The sequence below is a fragment of the Neoarius graeffei genome, chromosome 4 (assembly GCF_027579695.1).
Source record: "Neoarius graeffei isolate fNeoGra1 chromosome 4, fNeoGra1.pri, whole genome shotgun sequence".
In the NCBI taxonomy this organism is placed as follows: domain Eukaryota; kingdom Metazoa; phylum Chordata; class Actinopteri; order Siluriformes; family Ariidae; genus Neoarius; species Neoarius graeffei.
In genome coordinates, this window is record NC_083572.1 from 114,777,542 (window position 1) to 114,794,199 (window position 16,658).

Below are 16,658 nucleotides of genomic sequence, written 5' to 3' on the forward strand. Positions count from 1 at the left end.
GTAGTTGGTCATGTGACTGTAGCAGGGAAACTCAACTTTCTTTTGTAACTTACCACAGCCGCTTTACAGTTCTCTGAACTTACTGACTGACGAGTCGGCCACAATAATATAACTATATTATATATATAGATATATAAATAATTTATTTTCCTTAATCCGCACTATTTTGATCAAAGAATACAGCAGGGCAAGCATGGCAGCAGACATTTTGATTCAAGAGAAAATTACCCAGAATTCCGTGCACTGGGGGTCTGAGGGCTCTAGAGGACCTGGTGTGAACAGAAAGAGGACTGAGGCCCCATCAAAGCTTAACTGGACCAGAAAGAGAACCCAGTCCTCTTTTGGCCCTTTTCCACTACCCTTTTTCAGCTCGCTTCAGCTCACTTCAGCCCGACACGGCTCGCGTTTCGACTATCTAAGAACAGCACGACTCAGCTCGCTTCAGCCCTGCTCAGCCCCCAAAACTCGCACGGTTTTGGAGTGGGGCTGAAGCGAGCCAAACCGAGCTGAGTGAGGCTGGGGGCGTGAGCAGACACTCCCCTGTGCACTGATTGGTGAGGAGGAGTGTCCTCACATGCCCACACACGCCCCGCGAGCATGCTGGGATCTGTAAACACCGTAAACCCGGAAGAAGGAGAATTATGAATTACGAGAATTTCTGAAGCCTTATGCGCCTCACCTCATCTATACGCTCTTGCCAGTATCTGTTGGCGTTGTCGGTGACAACAAGCCACAGCACCAAGACCAGCAACACTAACGACTCCATGTCCTCCATGTTTATTGTTTACTATCCGGGTCGTGAGACTACCGCTTAAAAGATCACTGATGTCACTGTTTGCGCTGCTTAACGACATCACGTGACGTCCACCCACTTTCACCAACTCCACCCAATGTGTCCACCCACTTCCAGCCAGCACGGTTCAGCGCGGTTGTAGTCGAAATGCAACTCCAACAGCCCCACTCAGCTCGACTCAGCCCGACTCAGCACCGCACGGCTCAGCCCGACTCAGCCGCGTTTGTAGTGGAAAAGCGGCATTTGTAATAAATTGACAGTGTGAACACAAAGAACTGAGTTCTTTTTCTGTTGGTCCACTTTTTGGTCCACTTAAAGAGGACTGGGTCTGGTTCCTTTAAAGGGGACTAGGTGTGAAAACACCCCCAGACACGGGAGCGAGCGGGGAACAAGCGTGACTAGTCAGTGACGTCACTCACACTTCAGCCAATCACAGGCCGCGTTTCTGCGCCGAACCTGAATATTTAGAGCTCACGTGTCCCGTGTCCTCGCGTGCACTTTGGAGTTGGGTGGGTGTTTATCCCCCTGGCCCCGCCCCCTGGCCTCGCCCCCGGTTTCTGTTCCTCCCCGAGTGCTGGGCTGTGCGCGCGGGCTGTGCGGTCGCAGCTCAGACGGAAGCGCAGCGGAAAGCGGCAGCCGGACTCGCGGAGACTCCTGAAGTCGCGTCGCTTCTCCCCGCAGACAGACAGACAGACAGACTCCCGCACGCACAGACAGACAGGCAGGCTCCAACATGGCGCTGTTGCTGCGCGCGTGCAGGCTGCTGGTGCAGCTGGTGTCGCTCCCGCTGGTGCTGGCGGAGGCGCTCGGACTCTACGCGCACTACAAGCGCTTCTTCCCGCTGCTCATGTACAGGATGTCCGCGAGCTACAACAAGAAGATGGAGGAGCAGAAGCGCGAGCTGTTCCGCAGCATGACCCGGTTCGGCCCCTCGCGCGGGCCCCTGCGCGTGCTGGAGATCGGCTGCGGGAGCGGAGCCAACTTCGAGCACTACCCCGCGGGCTGCAGGGTCACGTGCACCGACCAGAACCCGCACTTCGATAAGTACCTGCAGAAGAGCATGCAGCGCAACGCGCACGTGCAGTACGAGAAGTTCGTGGTGGCTCCTGCTGAGGATCTGCGGCAGGTTCAGGACGGGGCCGTGGACGTGGTGGTGTGCACACTGTTACTGTGTTCCGTTACAGACCCGGCCCGGGTTCTGCAGGAGGCCAAGAGGGTCCTCAGAGAGGTAACCACCATCACCACCATCATCATCACCACCACCACCATCACCATCACCACCATTGTTACAATTAAGACTATAATTACAGACATGGGGCGGCACGGTGGTGTAGTGGTTAGCGCTGTCGCCTCACAGCAAGAAGGTCCTGGGTTCGAGCCCCGTGGCCGGCGAGGGCCTTTCTGTGTGGAGTTTGCATGTTCTCCCCGTGTCCGCGTGGGTTTCCTCCGGGTGCTCCGGTTTCCCCCACAGTCCAAAGACATGCAGGTTAGGTTAACTGGTGACTCTAAATTGAGCGTAGGTGTGAATGTGAGTGTGAATGGTTGTCTGTGTCTATGTGTCAGCCCTGTGATGACCTGGCGACTTGTCCAGGGTGAACCCCGCCTTTCACCCGTAGTCAGCTGGGATAGGCTCCAGCTCGCCTGCGACCCTGTAGAACAGGATAAAGCGGCTAGAGATGATGAGATGAGATTACAGACATGCTCTCAAGAAAAAGCAAGTTTGGGGTCCAGAGGAGAACAGGCTGAGTTTTATCATCTCCTCAGATGATGAGAGGGACAACCAGAAAGAGAACATTAATTTATTATATTTTATCCAGGTGGGGGTTCGGCGCCTTACTCAAGGGCACTTCAGCCATTCCTGCTAGTCCAGGAAATCAAACCGGCAACCTTTTGGTCCCAAAGCTGCTTCTCTAACCTTTCAGCTGTAGCTTTCCTGAAGCAGAGCTCATAGCGTTTTGTATTCACAGGTGAAATAATGTGGAGTTTGATTCCTGTCTTTAGTCAGGAGCACGGTCTTTCAGTTAGAGAGCAGCGTTTGTTCCTTTCACATTCATGTTCTGAAATGTTCTCTCTTCTTTCTCTCTCTAAAATCTCCTACTGGCTCGCAGACTGTTTTTGGGCACTTGTGAATCTTCTGCTCACAGATTTCTGTGCTCTCTCTGTCTCGGATTTTGGTGGCGAAACGACCCTATTAAATTCACCAACCAATAGAATTGAGGGTGTGGTGTTGTATAATGAACTCGTCACTGTGTCCTTGGGTGCTTTTGCTTTACTTCCAGGTGGGTTACTGTTTAACAAGGTTCATCCATCCAGGGCTTTATTACAGTAGTGAAGTACAGTTAGGTCCATAAATATTTGGACAGAGGCAACATTTTTCTAATTTTGGTTCTGTACATTACCACAATGAATTTTGAACAAAACAATTCAGATGCAGTTGAAGTTCAGACTTTCAGCTTTAATTCAGTGGGTTGAACAAAATGATTGCATACAAATGTGAGGAACTAAAGCATTTTTTAAACACAATCCCTTCATTTCAGGGGCTCAAAAGTAATTGGACAAATTAAATAATTGTAAATAAAATGTTCATTTCTAATACTTGGTTGAAAACCCTTTGTTGGCAATGACTGCCTGAAGTCTTGAACTCATGGACATCACCAGACGCTGTGTTTCCTCCTTTTTAATGCTCTGCTAGGCCTTTACTGCAGCGGTTTTCAGTTGCTGTTTGTTTGTGGGCCTTTCTGTCTGAAGTTTAGTCTTTAACAAGTGAAATGCTGCTCAATTGGGTTGAGATCAGGTGACTGACTTGGCCATTCAAGAATATTCCACTTCTTTGCTTTAATAAACTCCTGGGTTGCTTTGGCTTTATGTTTTGGGTCATTGTCCATCTGTATGGACAATGTGGGTTTCCTCCGGGTGCTCCGGTTTCCCCCACAATCCAAAGACATGCAGTTAGGTTAACGTGGGGCGGCCTTGGGCTGAGGTGCCCTTGAGCGAGGTACCGAACCCCTGACTGCTCCCCGGGCGCTCTGGTGTGGCTGCCCACTGCTCTGAGTGTGTGTGCATGTGTTCACTGCTTCAGATGGGTTAAATGCAGAGGATGAATTTCACTGTAAAGTGACGAATAAAGGTTTCTTCTTCTTTCTTCTTCTGTATTATGAAACGCCGACCAATCAGTTTGGCTGCATTTGGCTGGATTTGAGCACACAGTATGTCTCTGAATACCTCAGAATTCATCCGGCTGCTTCTGTCCTGTGTCACATCATCAATAAACACTAATGACCCAGTGCCACTGGCAGCCATGCATGCCCAAGCCATCACACTGCCTCCGCTGTGTTTTACAGATGATGTGGTATGCTTTGGATCATGAGCTGTACCACGCCTTCGCCATACTTTTTTCTTTCCATCATTCTGGTAGAGGTTGATCTTGGTTTCATCTGTCCAAAGAATGTTCTTCCAGAACTGTGCTGGCTTTTTTAGATGTTTTTTTTTAGCAAAGTCCAATCTAGCCTTTTTATTCTTGAGGCTTATGAGTGGCTTGCACCGTGCAGTGAACCCTCTGTATTCACTTTCATGCAGTCTTCTCTTTATGGTAGATTTGGATATTGATACGCCTACCTCCTGGAGAGTGTTGTTCACTTGGTTGGCTGTTGTGAAGGGGTTTCTCTTCACCATGGAAATTATTCTGCGATCATCCACCACTGTTGTCTTCTGTGGGCGTCCAGGTCTTTTTGCATTGATGAGTTCACCAGTGCTTTCTTTCTTTCTCAGGATGTACCAAACTGTAGAGTTTGCCACTCCTAATATTGTAGCAATTTCTCGGATGGGTTTTTTCTGTTTTCGCAGCTTAAGGATGGCTTGTTTCACCTGCATGGAGAGCTCCTTTGACTGCATGTTTTCTTCACAGCAAAATGTTCCAAATGCAAGCACCACACCTCAAATCAACTCCAGGCCTTTTATCTGCTTAATTGAGAATGACATAACGAAGGAATTGCCCACACCTGCCCATGAAATGGCCTTTGAGTCAATTGTCCAATTACTTTTGGTCCCTTTAAAAACAGGGTGGCACATGTTAAGGAGCTGACACTCCTAAACCCTTCATCCAGTTTTAATGTGGATCCCCTCAAATGAAAGCTGAAAGTCTGGACTTTATGTCCATGTCCATTATATAACTATAACATGTTTCAGTAAACAGGTAAAAAAAGAAAATTTGTCAGTGTCCAAATATATATGGACCTAACTGTACATGTGTGTACACACACACACACACACACACACACACCTCATGAGTTCTCCTGCTGGACTTTTGGAGTTAATACATGTGCATTTGTAGATAAGAACAGTATCACAGTCTATTGGCTTCTGGTTAAACACTAACCTGAACACACACACATTAGAAACAGATATTACTCACTTTATTAATGCACATAATCTAACCGCGTGTTCAAAGACGTGGTTAGGTTAATATAGGACGGCCTTGAGCTCAGGTGCCCTTGAGTGAGACACCAAACTCCCTGCTCCCTGGGCGTAACGCTCGAAAAACCTCCTGTCTGATCGTCCCAGACAACTAAAGTCTGTGCCAGGACGACTAAAACTTTAATGGTAATCGTCCGATCGGACAACAAAAGTTTGTCCTGGCAACCTAAACAACAGGCACGCAGGCGCTGAGAGAGCAGGGAACCAGTCTAAAGTAGCTCGTCTCATTTCACAGGAAATGCATTCAGAGGTTTTATTCAACAACACAATAGTACAAAAATATTTTGAGGAAGCCATTTAAATTTCCGGGGCGGCACGGTGGTGTAGTGGTTAGCGCTGTCGCCTCACAGCAAGAAGGTCTTGGGTTCGAGCCCCGGGGCCGGCGAGGGCCTTTCTGTGTGGAGTTTGCATGTTCTCCCCGTGTCCGCGTGGGTTTCCTCCGGGTGCTCCGGTTTCCCCCACAGTCCAAAGACATGCAGGTTAGGTTAACTGGTGACTCTAAATTGAGCGTAGGTGTGAATGGTTGTCTGTGTCTATGTGTCAGCCCTGTGATGACCTGGCGACTTGTCCAGGGTGAACCCCGCCTTTCGCCCGTAGTCAGCTGGGATAGGCTCCAGCTCGCCTGCGACCCTGTAGAACAGGATAAAGCGGCTACAGATAATGAGATGAGATTTAAATTTCCTTGTTTTTGGTTATAATTCACTGAAGTATGCGTGTGTTCGAGTGTACTGGAAAAGCTTGGCTCAGAGGGGTCCACGTAATGATAGGGTATTAGGCAGAAAAAGAAATTTACCAGTCAAAAATAATATTTTATATAATCCTGATAAGCGCCGCAGGTGCGAAGATGAGCGCCGCAGGCGCGAAGTCCCTCTAGGGGGGTCTGGGGGCATGCCCCCCCATAAAATTTTTGAAATTTAGACTTCATTTCCTGCATTCTAGGACATTTTCAGGGTGAAATGGCGTGTAATTTTTGATCAGAAATATTGCATATTTTTACTTTGTATTTTTTTCAGTTTCACTCCTGAATGTATCAGATGTATGTATGGTGTTTGATTTGGTAACAAAAGTGAAAAGAAAATAAACAACAATGAATTGTATATAATCTTTTGATCTAGTTACAGTATTTAATAAAAAAAAAAAACCAACAGTATTCTATTTTACCATACCCCAATGAACCCCCCTTGTTAATCAATGTATCACACATACCTTTTCTGTCTTTTTGTGGAAAAACGAATCAGTTTTTGTCACATTCAATTTGGGGCGTTTGTTGGGATTCATCTTGATCCAGAAGAGTGAGTCAGCAAAAAAAAATGCGGTTCTCCCGCCAAGAAAGAGGAAACTACAACGCAGGGTGTTTGGCAATTTTCGACCAATCAGAATTCGCGATTTATTCAGTCCGCATGTTACAAGATTCAGTGCGGGCCAAAATGGCGGAAACGATGAAATATTCTGATTTTTCATTTCAAGTTTTCAGTATTTTTCGTATTAAACTGTGTTTCTTACGATTTGTAAATGATGGCGGAACCACACACGGACTGGCCATCGGGAGTAGCGGGAGTTTTCCCAGTGGGCCGGTGGTTCAGTGTGGGCCAGCGGAGAAAAAAAAAAAAAAAACAGTTGCGCGCTGGCCTTTAATATGATAAGCAATGTTAACAGTTTCTTTAACAAACTGTTAACATTGCTTATCATATTAAAGGCCAGCGCGCAACTGTAATAAGCAATGTTAACAGTTTGTTAAAGAAACTGTTAACATTGCTTATCATATTAAAGGCCAGCGCGCAACTGTTTTTTTTTTTTTTTTCTCCGCCGGCCCACGCTGAACCACCAGCCCACCGGGAAAACTCCCGCTACTCCCGATGGCCAGTCCGTGTGTGGGCGGAACATAACTGGATTTATCGGATGACATGTGGGAGTATTCATGTGCGAAAATTTTCGGCATTATCGTCCGTTTCAGTATCCGTCTGTGTGTATACTTGCCCGTTGAAATCGGCAATTGCCCGTCAAATTTACGGGTGGACGGGTCTCTGCCTAATACCTTACGTAATGATGTAATTACACCGATTGGCTAAGGGTGATGAGGGTCAAGGACATCGCGTGCCAGCAGCGCGGTTGAAGCGGGCAGGCGTCAAACTTGGAACTTTTATATTATGATTGGAGTTAATAATGTTCCTTACCTCTAACCAGTATATATATATTACCATTGTTAAATTGTTTTTGATGGTTTCATATATTTCGCAATGAAATCATTTTTATTTTCTAAATATTTATCAACATACCACCATTGTGTCACGGGAACCTGTGATTGGTGGACAGCTGACAAAGGGTGTCTCCCATTGGTTGTAAATCATGACATAAAAATCGTAAACACATCCGGGACTCTCTAATTGGCTGTTCACATACTGAAACCAAGTGGAGATGTCGGGCGTCTGTTGCTGTTGTCTGAAGAAAACTACAGCTAAAAAAGCTCTACTACCGGATTACTTAGACAATCTTGGTCAGAAAGAAGTGAAGGATAGATATACATGGAAATTAGTTTATTAGCGGTTATGATCTGTACAAAATTCCTCAAAACAACTGGAGTGACGGTGCAGATTTGTGGCCTAGCCTTAGCATTAGCTACATGTTGTAATATACATTCTTTTTCCCAAAGAGTCCTGACACGGAAGAACAGTTTAAAAAAAAAAAAAAACCACAGAAGCAAGAAAACAATATTAATATCAATTGCAAACCATAAGTTTGAAAAATATTTACAAATGTACAAATAAAAATCTTGTTACTCTATAAAAATATAATAATTAAAAAAATCGAATCCTATAAATCATTATCCCATATCCTAACACAGCTAGGTACAAAGCTACTTTGAAATCGGTTAGTCCTGCACTTGATCGTCTGATAGTTGCGAGGGTTCCGGAGATGGTATGAATTTTTTTTTTTTTTTGTATCTGATAGCAGATCCCTCAGTTTGTTAGATTCTTGAAGAATGACTTCTTTATAGAGTCTTTGGCATTGAGCCAGTCTTCGTTGGCTGAGGGTGGATAACTTGGTATGGTAGAGAGCATCATTGTAAGATAAGCTTGGTAGAGCGATCTTTAGTGCTCGACGTTGAATGGATTCTAGTTCTTCAGCAAGGAATTGCGGCAGAGCAAAGTGTAAACCTTTGTGTAAATAATTTTTCCCCGACATCAGCTTTTGGGAACAGAATGTTGTGAAAGCCAAAGCGTTTACTCTCAAAGGGCTTTGACTTGAACTGTGGGCTAGAGCTTATTCCCTCCCCTCCATGTCTCAGCAACCCCAAGGACATGGAGTTACACAGCTGTCTGCACTCTGTCATTGATACAGTGATGCTTATTATTGTTAAAACAATATCTGAAGTGTTATTTGTAAAATAATATCTTGCTCCAGACTTTCAAACAATATTGTAAGATTTTATTTTAATTTTATCTAATAGTGGTCGGTACAGTAATTACAAATGCTAACAATCAGCACATTCCAGTTGTAGCTGTAGTCATACAGTAACTATAATGTCAATAAACAGTTAGTGTTCAGTTCCCTTTTCATTTATTCTTGATTCAAAGGCACAGCTGAGTCACACAGGTTGATCAGTGTGTAACGGACAGTAACTATTTTATCCAAAATAGTTTTTCCTGCCTGAGTCGATTTATTTCTGTTTCACATGCGTGCAGCTGTTGTAAAGTTCAGAGAGAGAGTGTGTGTGTGTGTGTGTGTGTGTGTGTAGAACTCTCTTGAACTGTAGGTTCATTTCTACACTCTGGTTCCACGGTGACATTTTGCACAGGACTCTGTTCTTCTGATAACTATTATACTCATTCAAAACTCTCCACTGCTTAATATACCCTAAATTATTCATTCCTCTGCTACTAGAACTTCTTTCTGAACGTGTCTGCATCTATTGGTGTTATGGTTTTGTGGATTTATCATAATTATGTTTCACCTATAAAAAATTTAATAATTTTGGCAAGTGGAATTGTTTTTCGGGCGAGTATGTTTTGGGTGCTGCTCGCCCATTGGGCAGGGGAGACTGGGAGATTTTTTTCGAGGACTGGGGCGCTGTTCGCATGGCTGCCCACTGCTCTGTGCGCGTTCACTGCTTCAGATGGGTTAAATGCAGAGAGGAATTTCACAAGCATGTGATGAATAAAGTTGTTGTTCTACACTAATCAGGGTTTGTTTTTTAAACAGGGTGGAGCGTTTTTCTTCCTGGAGCATGTGGTGGCTGAGGAATCAAGCTGGACCTACTTTTTTCAGCATGTTTTACAGCCCTTCTGGTATTAAACACACACACACACACACAGGTGCCAATATTTTTAGCACAAGTTCAAATTTCAGTACTGATGTATGGAAGCAACGCGCTCCTGAGCCGTACGACTCTCCCGTGTGTTCCAGGTACTACTTCGGTGACAGCTGTGAGACGACCCGCGCGACCTGGCAGTACGTGGAACAGGCGGGGTTCTCCGAGGTGCAGCTCCGCCACATCCAGGCTCCGCTGTTTTTCCTCATTAAACCACACATCATTGGTTACGCTGTGAAATAAACACACACACAGTAAAACTGCAGTGTGGTGTTTAAAGGTGCCACAGGATTCATTTATTCAGTCATTTAAATTTGTCCTCTGATGTCTGTAGAAGGTGTGTGACTCTCATCGGAGTGAAAAACGCCCAGATGTGGTTTTACACGCCCGTTTAACACCCGAAGATTTCGCCCCAGGATGTAACAAGCTGTATTTTCTTTTTTGGCAGGCTCATTAATATGCTAATGAGCTCTACTCTGATTGGCTGGTTTGCAGCACAATGGTCAGAGTTGCCAGATATTTTCTAATATCTCAATCAAATAGAGCGGCAGCTACAATTATCGACAGTCCATAATTATTGACACCTTTTCAGATTTACCAATAAACAATTTTACAAAGGTGCGTTTGTTAAATAGTTATTATTGGTTAATCAAATCAACTGGAAGACCCCCACCGTCCTTTGATGTTGTCGTCTGATGACACAGCTCGTTACCAGAGATGGAATTTTTTCAGAAAACCCAGACGTTCTGATCGCAGGTGAGCGTGGTGGAAAGATCATGGCCATGTTTTTACTGATCAAATTCACCGATATTTCATGATCTCCTCGTCAAAACCTACTTTGTTTCTTTCTCTTTCATTTGATAGACGCCATTTTGTATCTAAACGCACGTTTGAGAAGTCACGTGAGGTGTCGATAATAGTGATCACTTTCACCGGTGTCCACCATTATCGACACCCTGTGGGATTAAGGGACGTTTACAACTGTTATGGATCGTTCTGTGTGTAACGGTGCTGAAGTCGATGAAGTACTTTAAAAAATAAAAGTGCTGTGATTTATAATAATTTTTTTTTCTGATTCATAACAACAAGGTACCTACAGTTTGGGTTCGAGGAATGACGTACGACCTTTGACCTGGATTTCCACGTGGTTACAATCTCAGCAGCCTGTTGCCATGTATTGATAAACTACAAAACTAGGAATTAATACAAACAACGGATGATTAACAAAATGTGATCTACGAAAGTACTTCAAGTGGAACAAAAAGATTTAGCAGGTTAAACATTATCAGATCGTTTGTTTACAAACATGTAAATAAGGAAGTAATTCTAAACACTGACATCCATGTTTTTATATAAAATATATTTTGTACTAAATGCAAATCTATGTAAAACAATGTTAAATAAGAACCGTTTTGTTAGATTAATCCCACCTACCGATTTGTTTTTTAAAAACGTGGGTGTCGATAATTGTGGAACGGTGTCACATGACCTGATACGCTAAGTAATCGGGCATCAACTTTTTTTTTCCCCAGTGGAAGTTTGAGTAATTATTCATGCACAATTTACGTATTGAAAGTCTTTTCTACTTTTGCAACGGCCAAAAGACTGTTAAGGTGTCGATAATTGTAGCCGCCGCTCTAGTGATTTAAATGTTCAGCATAAAGCGATCTTAAAATGGTCAGTTTCCAACAAACTCAAGGTTAAAAAGGAAATTTCCACACTTTAAAGGGATCCCAGCGGATTAATTCTCAAACTTATTTTCAGCAAAAGTAGTTCCAGATTTTAAAAATCAAACTTTCATTTCTGGAGACCAAATAGTGTTCGAGAAAAATGAATTTTCTTTAAAATGTCAGATGAGCTTCCTGCGGTGATGACGTATGCAATGACAACATGAAGCAGTTGCTTGGAGCAACTCAGCTGTTTATATTCTCTGTCGTAGTTTTACAAGTATTTTACTGTATTTATCAGATAAATGCCACAACGATGCTAAAAAGAAAGCACAAGCTGGAACAAGACTGACCACTACATGCCATCATTGCATACGTCACCACCGCAGGAACCCCATCTGACATTTTAAAGAAAATTTTTTTTTTTTTTTTTAACACTATTTGGTCTCTGAAAATGAAAGTTTGATTTTTGAAATCTGCAACTACTTTTACTTAATCAGTTTGAGAATAAATCTGCTGGAGGATCCCTTTAATATCATCAATCTGGCAACCCTGGTGATGGTTCACACAGAAGCAAAACATTGAAATGGTGAGTTCGAGTGGACCTTTCTCGAAATGACTGACCCAGGGTGAGTTTCCCGAAAGCATCGTAGCACAAAGATCATCGTTAAATGGTAGAGCGAGCATCACAATGACCGCTCTCTCTCCTAGTCAAGATGCTCTTAGCGTTAAGAGGCTTTTGGGAAACCCAGCCCTGGTTAGTTCCTGAGTTCTGTCTTGTTGATGAACTATAAGTTAGAGAGTGACTTGATGAAGGGACTGACAGTGATGCAGCTGATACCGTAGATTTATATGAAAAACGCAGGATGTTTCTTTGTCTGGCGTCAACAGTCAAAAAGTGGATAAAATCACAGCAGGGTGATGGCTACAGGTTCCGGTTGTGGTGATCAAGTTGGAGCAGCTTTCTTTTCAGTGTCGAACACGGAGTGAAGCCTGCTCGATATCATCCGAGGTTTGAGGAACAGTCCGGAGTGAAACCACCTTCTGATGGTTCAGTTCTGGTTTGGGCATTTCTGTTTACTTGATCTTTATCATTGTAATGCTCAGTTTGGTTATAATGTGGATCGTTCTTCTAGTTGGGAGAAACTGTTTAACATCAGGTGAAGTTGTGAATAAGAAGGTTTGGTTTTTTTTTTTTTTTAGTGATTTCAGTAGCATCCTGAAAAGTGAGAGAGAGCACAAGCAGCTCCATGGATCACCATGCTGGTTAGAAGGAGATGAAGGCAGTAGCGGCGGTGTCCGTGGACAGTGCGCCAGCGTGTAGGCCAGGTTACAAACTTCTCCACACAGACCTTCCTTGCCAGATGTTTTCCTAACAAATGTCCAGTCACTCAATAGCCAGATGGATGAAGAAAGGCTGTGGCTCAGCCTACGGTGATCTCGGAGGGACTGCTGTGTGACGGTTACAGAAATGTTGCTCAGTGTGCTGGTTCCTGATGTGGCTGTGGAGCTAACGAAATGAACAAAGGGCTCCAGTAAAAGCAGGAGTCCAGCTGATACTCCAGTATCAGTAATAACTGGTACACCAAGCACACAATCTCTCAGTCCTTGTTTCATTCTTCATAAATACCTGCAGGTTCAGCCGTACAGGTCCACGGTAAAGTCCTGAACATGGGCTGGTGTATGCAAATTTTGGGGGTGTAAATATTAATGAGTCTGGACTGTTGGGAAACATGCCAGGATTTGGAACTGGCCCGTTTTACTGCCCTCTTTTGCGTATGCAGGATTTACATCTGAAAGCGTAGACAGGTGTTTGAGCTTCACGTCCCCGCTCCATGAACTCTGTGGTGGTGTTTTTTTTTTTTTCCCCCAGCTCTCCCCAGATAAACCCAGATTTTCATTCTGTGGCACCTTTAAAACTATACGTCAAATCATTTTAAATTTACTTTAAAAACTATGAACCACAATATGATTAGCGTTAGCTTCTCGGCTTGATTTACCTGACCTCAGGCTCCACCCATTTTGCTGATGTTGGATCAGAGCGGGTGGGTTCTGTTCCAATAGTTATGAAGTAGCACTAATTCTGATTTTTGTTGATCTAACCTGCACCTTCCAACTCACTTTAATATGAATAATAAATATTTTACACATTTTCCTAACACTAGTGTTTGTTATACAGGACTGCCTATTACTAACAAGTGACACGTTAACATTTCCAAAGTTACCTTTTGTGAAAATGTTTAACAGAAGTTTAGCTCTTGTATAAAATTTCATATGAAGATAGAAAATTGCTGATGTGTCTGTGGTGATTAAAGAGCCGTACTGCCCTCGACTGGCCGGAGGTGTCATTGTCAGCTTTTGTTTTTTTTAAACAGATTATTACAACCCCGATTCCAAAAAAGTTGGGACAAAGTACAAATTGTAAATAAAAACGGAATGCAATAATGTGGAAGTTTGAAAATTCCATATTTTATTCAGAATAGAACATAGATGACATATCAAATGTTTAAACTGAGAAAATGTATCATTTAAAGAGAAAAATTAGGTGATTTTAAATTTCATGACAACACATCTCAAAGTTGGGACAAGGCCATGTTTCCCACTGTGAGTCATCCCCTTTTCTCTTTACAACAGTCTGTAAACGTCTGGGGACTGAGGAGACAAGTTGCTCAAGTTTAGGGATAGGAATGTTAACCCATTCTTGTCTAATGTAGGATTCTAGTTGCTCAACTGTCTTAGGTCTTTTTTGTCGTTTCTTCCGTTTTATGATGCGCCAAATGTTTTCTATGGGTGAAAGATCTGGACTGCAGGCTGGTCAGCTCAGTACCCGGACCCTTCTTCTACGCAGCCATGATGCTGTAATTAATGCACTATGTGGTTTGGCATTGTCATGTTGGAAAATGCAAGGTCTTCCCTGAAAGAGACGTCGTCTGGACGGGAGCATATGTTGCTCTAGAACCTGGATATACCTTTCAGCACTGATGGTGTCTTTCCAGATGTGTAAGCTGCCCATGCCACACGCACTAATGCAACCCCATACCATCAGAGATGCAGGCTTCTGAACTGAGCGCTGATAACAACTCGGGTCGTCCTTCTCCTCTTTAGTCCGAATGGCACGGCGTCCCTGATTTCCATAAAGAACTTCAAATTTTGATTCGTCTGACCACAGAACAGTTTTCCACTTTGCCACAGTCCATTTTAAATGAGCCTTGGCCCAGAGAAGACGTCTGCGCTTCTGGATCGTGTTTAGATACGGCTTCTTCTTTGAACTATAGAGTTTTAGCTGGCAACGGCGGATGGCACGGTGAATTGTGTTCACAGATAATGTTCTCTGGAAATATTCCTGAGCCCATTTTGTGATTTCCAATACAGAAGCATGCCTGTATGTGATGCAGTGCCGTCTAAGGGCCCGAAGATCACGGGCACCCAGTATGGTTTTCCGGCCTTGACCCTTACGCACAGAGATTCTTCCAGATTCTCTGAATCTTTTGATGATATTATGCACTGTAGATGATGATATGTTCAAACTCTCTGCAATTTAACACTGTCGAACTCCTTTCTGATATTGCTCCACTATTTGTCGGCGCAGAATTAGGGGGATTGGTGATCCTCTTCCCATCTTTACTTCTGAGAGCCGCTGCCACTCCAAGATGCTCTTTTTATACCCAGTCATGTTAATGACCTATTGCCAATTGACCTAATGAGTTGCAATTTGCTCCTCCAGCTGTTCCTTTTTTGTACCTTTAACTTTTCCAGCCTCTTATTGCCCCTGTCCCAACTTTTTTGAGATGTGTTGCTGTCATGAAATTTCAAATGAGCCAATATTTGGCATGAAATTTCAAAATGTCTCACTTTCGACATTTGATATGTTGTCTATGTTCTGTTGTGAATACAATATCAGTTTTTGAGATTTGTAAATTATTGCATTCCGTTTTTATTTACAATTTGTACTTTGTCCCAACTTTTTTGGAATCGGGGTTGTACATCACAACACATTGATGTTCATTTTGATCTTGTAAAAGACAGACTGGAGCTACGAAAATCTCAATGTTGCTGTGTACAAGTGTAAATGAGCCTGTAAGTAAACATTTAAAGGTGTGGATTGTAATGTTTAAATTTTTTTCTAGACATAGAACACTCATTTCAGACATCTCAGAAAAAACCCACCTGTGATCAGAAGTAATAAATACCATCAGGTGATTGATATGGCTAGCGTACTCACACCAAGCTTTGTTTCAGTCTGTACATTAGCTCCTCCCACAGCTTCAACAGTGCTGCTTAGCTCCACCTCTTTTTCCTTAAAAGGAACTTTATTAGCTTTTGTCCTGTGATAAATCGAGATCAACCATTATTGTACGTTCTGGAGCCGATGACTCACCCTGTCGTAGAGACGTAATCAGCTTCTGCGTAAACGATTTCAATTTTCTTTCAGTTCACCATTCAAGCAAAGATAACTGGGGGGACTTGACCAGAGGAAGTTAACTACAGATAAAATAATAGCTACATAAAGAGTCATTAAATGATCCATGCAACTCTGGTGATGCACAAAATTCTTTTATAATCAAACAGCTCAATAACTGATTCAGAGAAGAAATCTATAATTAAAAAAAAAAGCTTAAACCGCTTTAACATCCATAAAAGTATTTTTAAAAAGCCACGTGTTCTAATAAAAATCCCAGTTTTATTCCTTATACAATTTTAGAGTTGCATTTAATGTTATGGATGCGGAACTCCCACAAAACAACTCATCACTGACGTTATAGCAGCGATAAACGTTCGTTCCCAAGATAAAATCGCAGCTTGTTCCATCATGTTCCTGAGAAACTATAAAGAAGTGTAAACTCCTCTGTGCTTACAGTTCCAGCTTCACCTCTGACACTGGAGACTCCTTCCATATTCCAGAGAACCTCCCCATGTAAACAAGCATCTGCTACAGATGAACTGTTACTATAGAAACGATACCGTATTAGACCCTGTGCGTTCACATAAACCTGGGATTCGCAGCTGCACTGCTGTCAGGAATTCAGTCGACCAATCACAATCCAACATCAGAGTGATGTAATAAAGAATAAAAGTGGATATTTAACAGTTATTCCACGAAATAGAGTCATACATGAGCTGATAGCGGGCGAGGCGCGTAGCACTGAGATGTACGACGAGACTGAATGGAATAACTTTTATTCTCTCCACAGTCACTGGATTTTGAGAAACATTTGTTTTTTGCAAATTCAATAAATAAAAACTTTATAAAAAACGTCCAACAAAATCATTTCTGCTTAGAATGTAAACAAACTGGTGACAGGAGCAATCTGTGAAAAATGCAATAATTCTTGAAAAAATAAATAACACAAAAAACCCGCTCTTATGATCAAGTGCTTTTATTCCATATTTTGTTGCTTTTTTGTGGTTTTGTTTT

At 43.0% G+C, this 16,658-nt stretch overlaps 1 protein-coding gene across 1 annotated transcript; it reads left to right on the top strand.

The window, feature by feature from the left end:
• The first annotated feature begins 1,354 nt into the window (after positions 1-1,354).
• LOC132885544 (N6-adenosine-methyltransferase TMT1A-like) lies at positions 1,355-13,575 on the top strand. Its single transcript, XM_060920305.1, has 3 exons — positions 1,355-2,021; positions 9,467-9,552; positions 9,671-13,575. Exons 1-3 carry the CDS (start codon positions 1,527-1,529, stop codon positions 9,816-9,818), a joined length of 729 nt encoding a protein of 242 aa, XP_060776288.1. The 5' UTR covers positions 1,355-1,526; the 3' UTR covers positions 9,819-13,575.
• Positions 13,576-16,658: the final 3,083 nt, after the last annotated feature.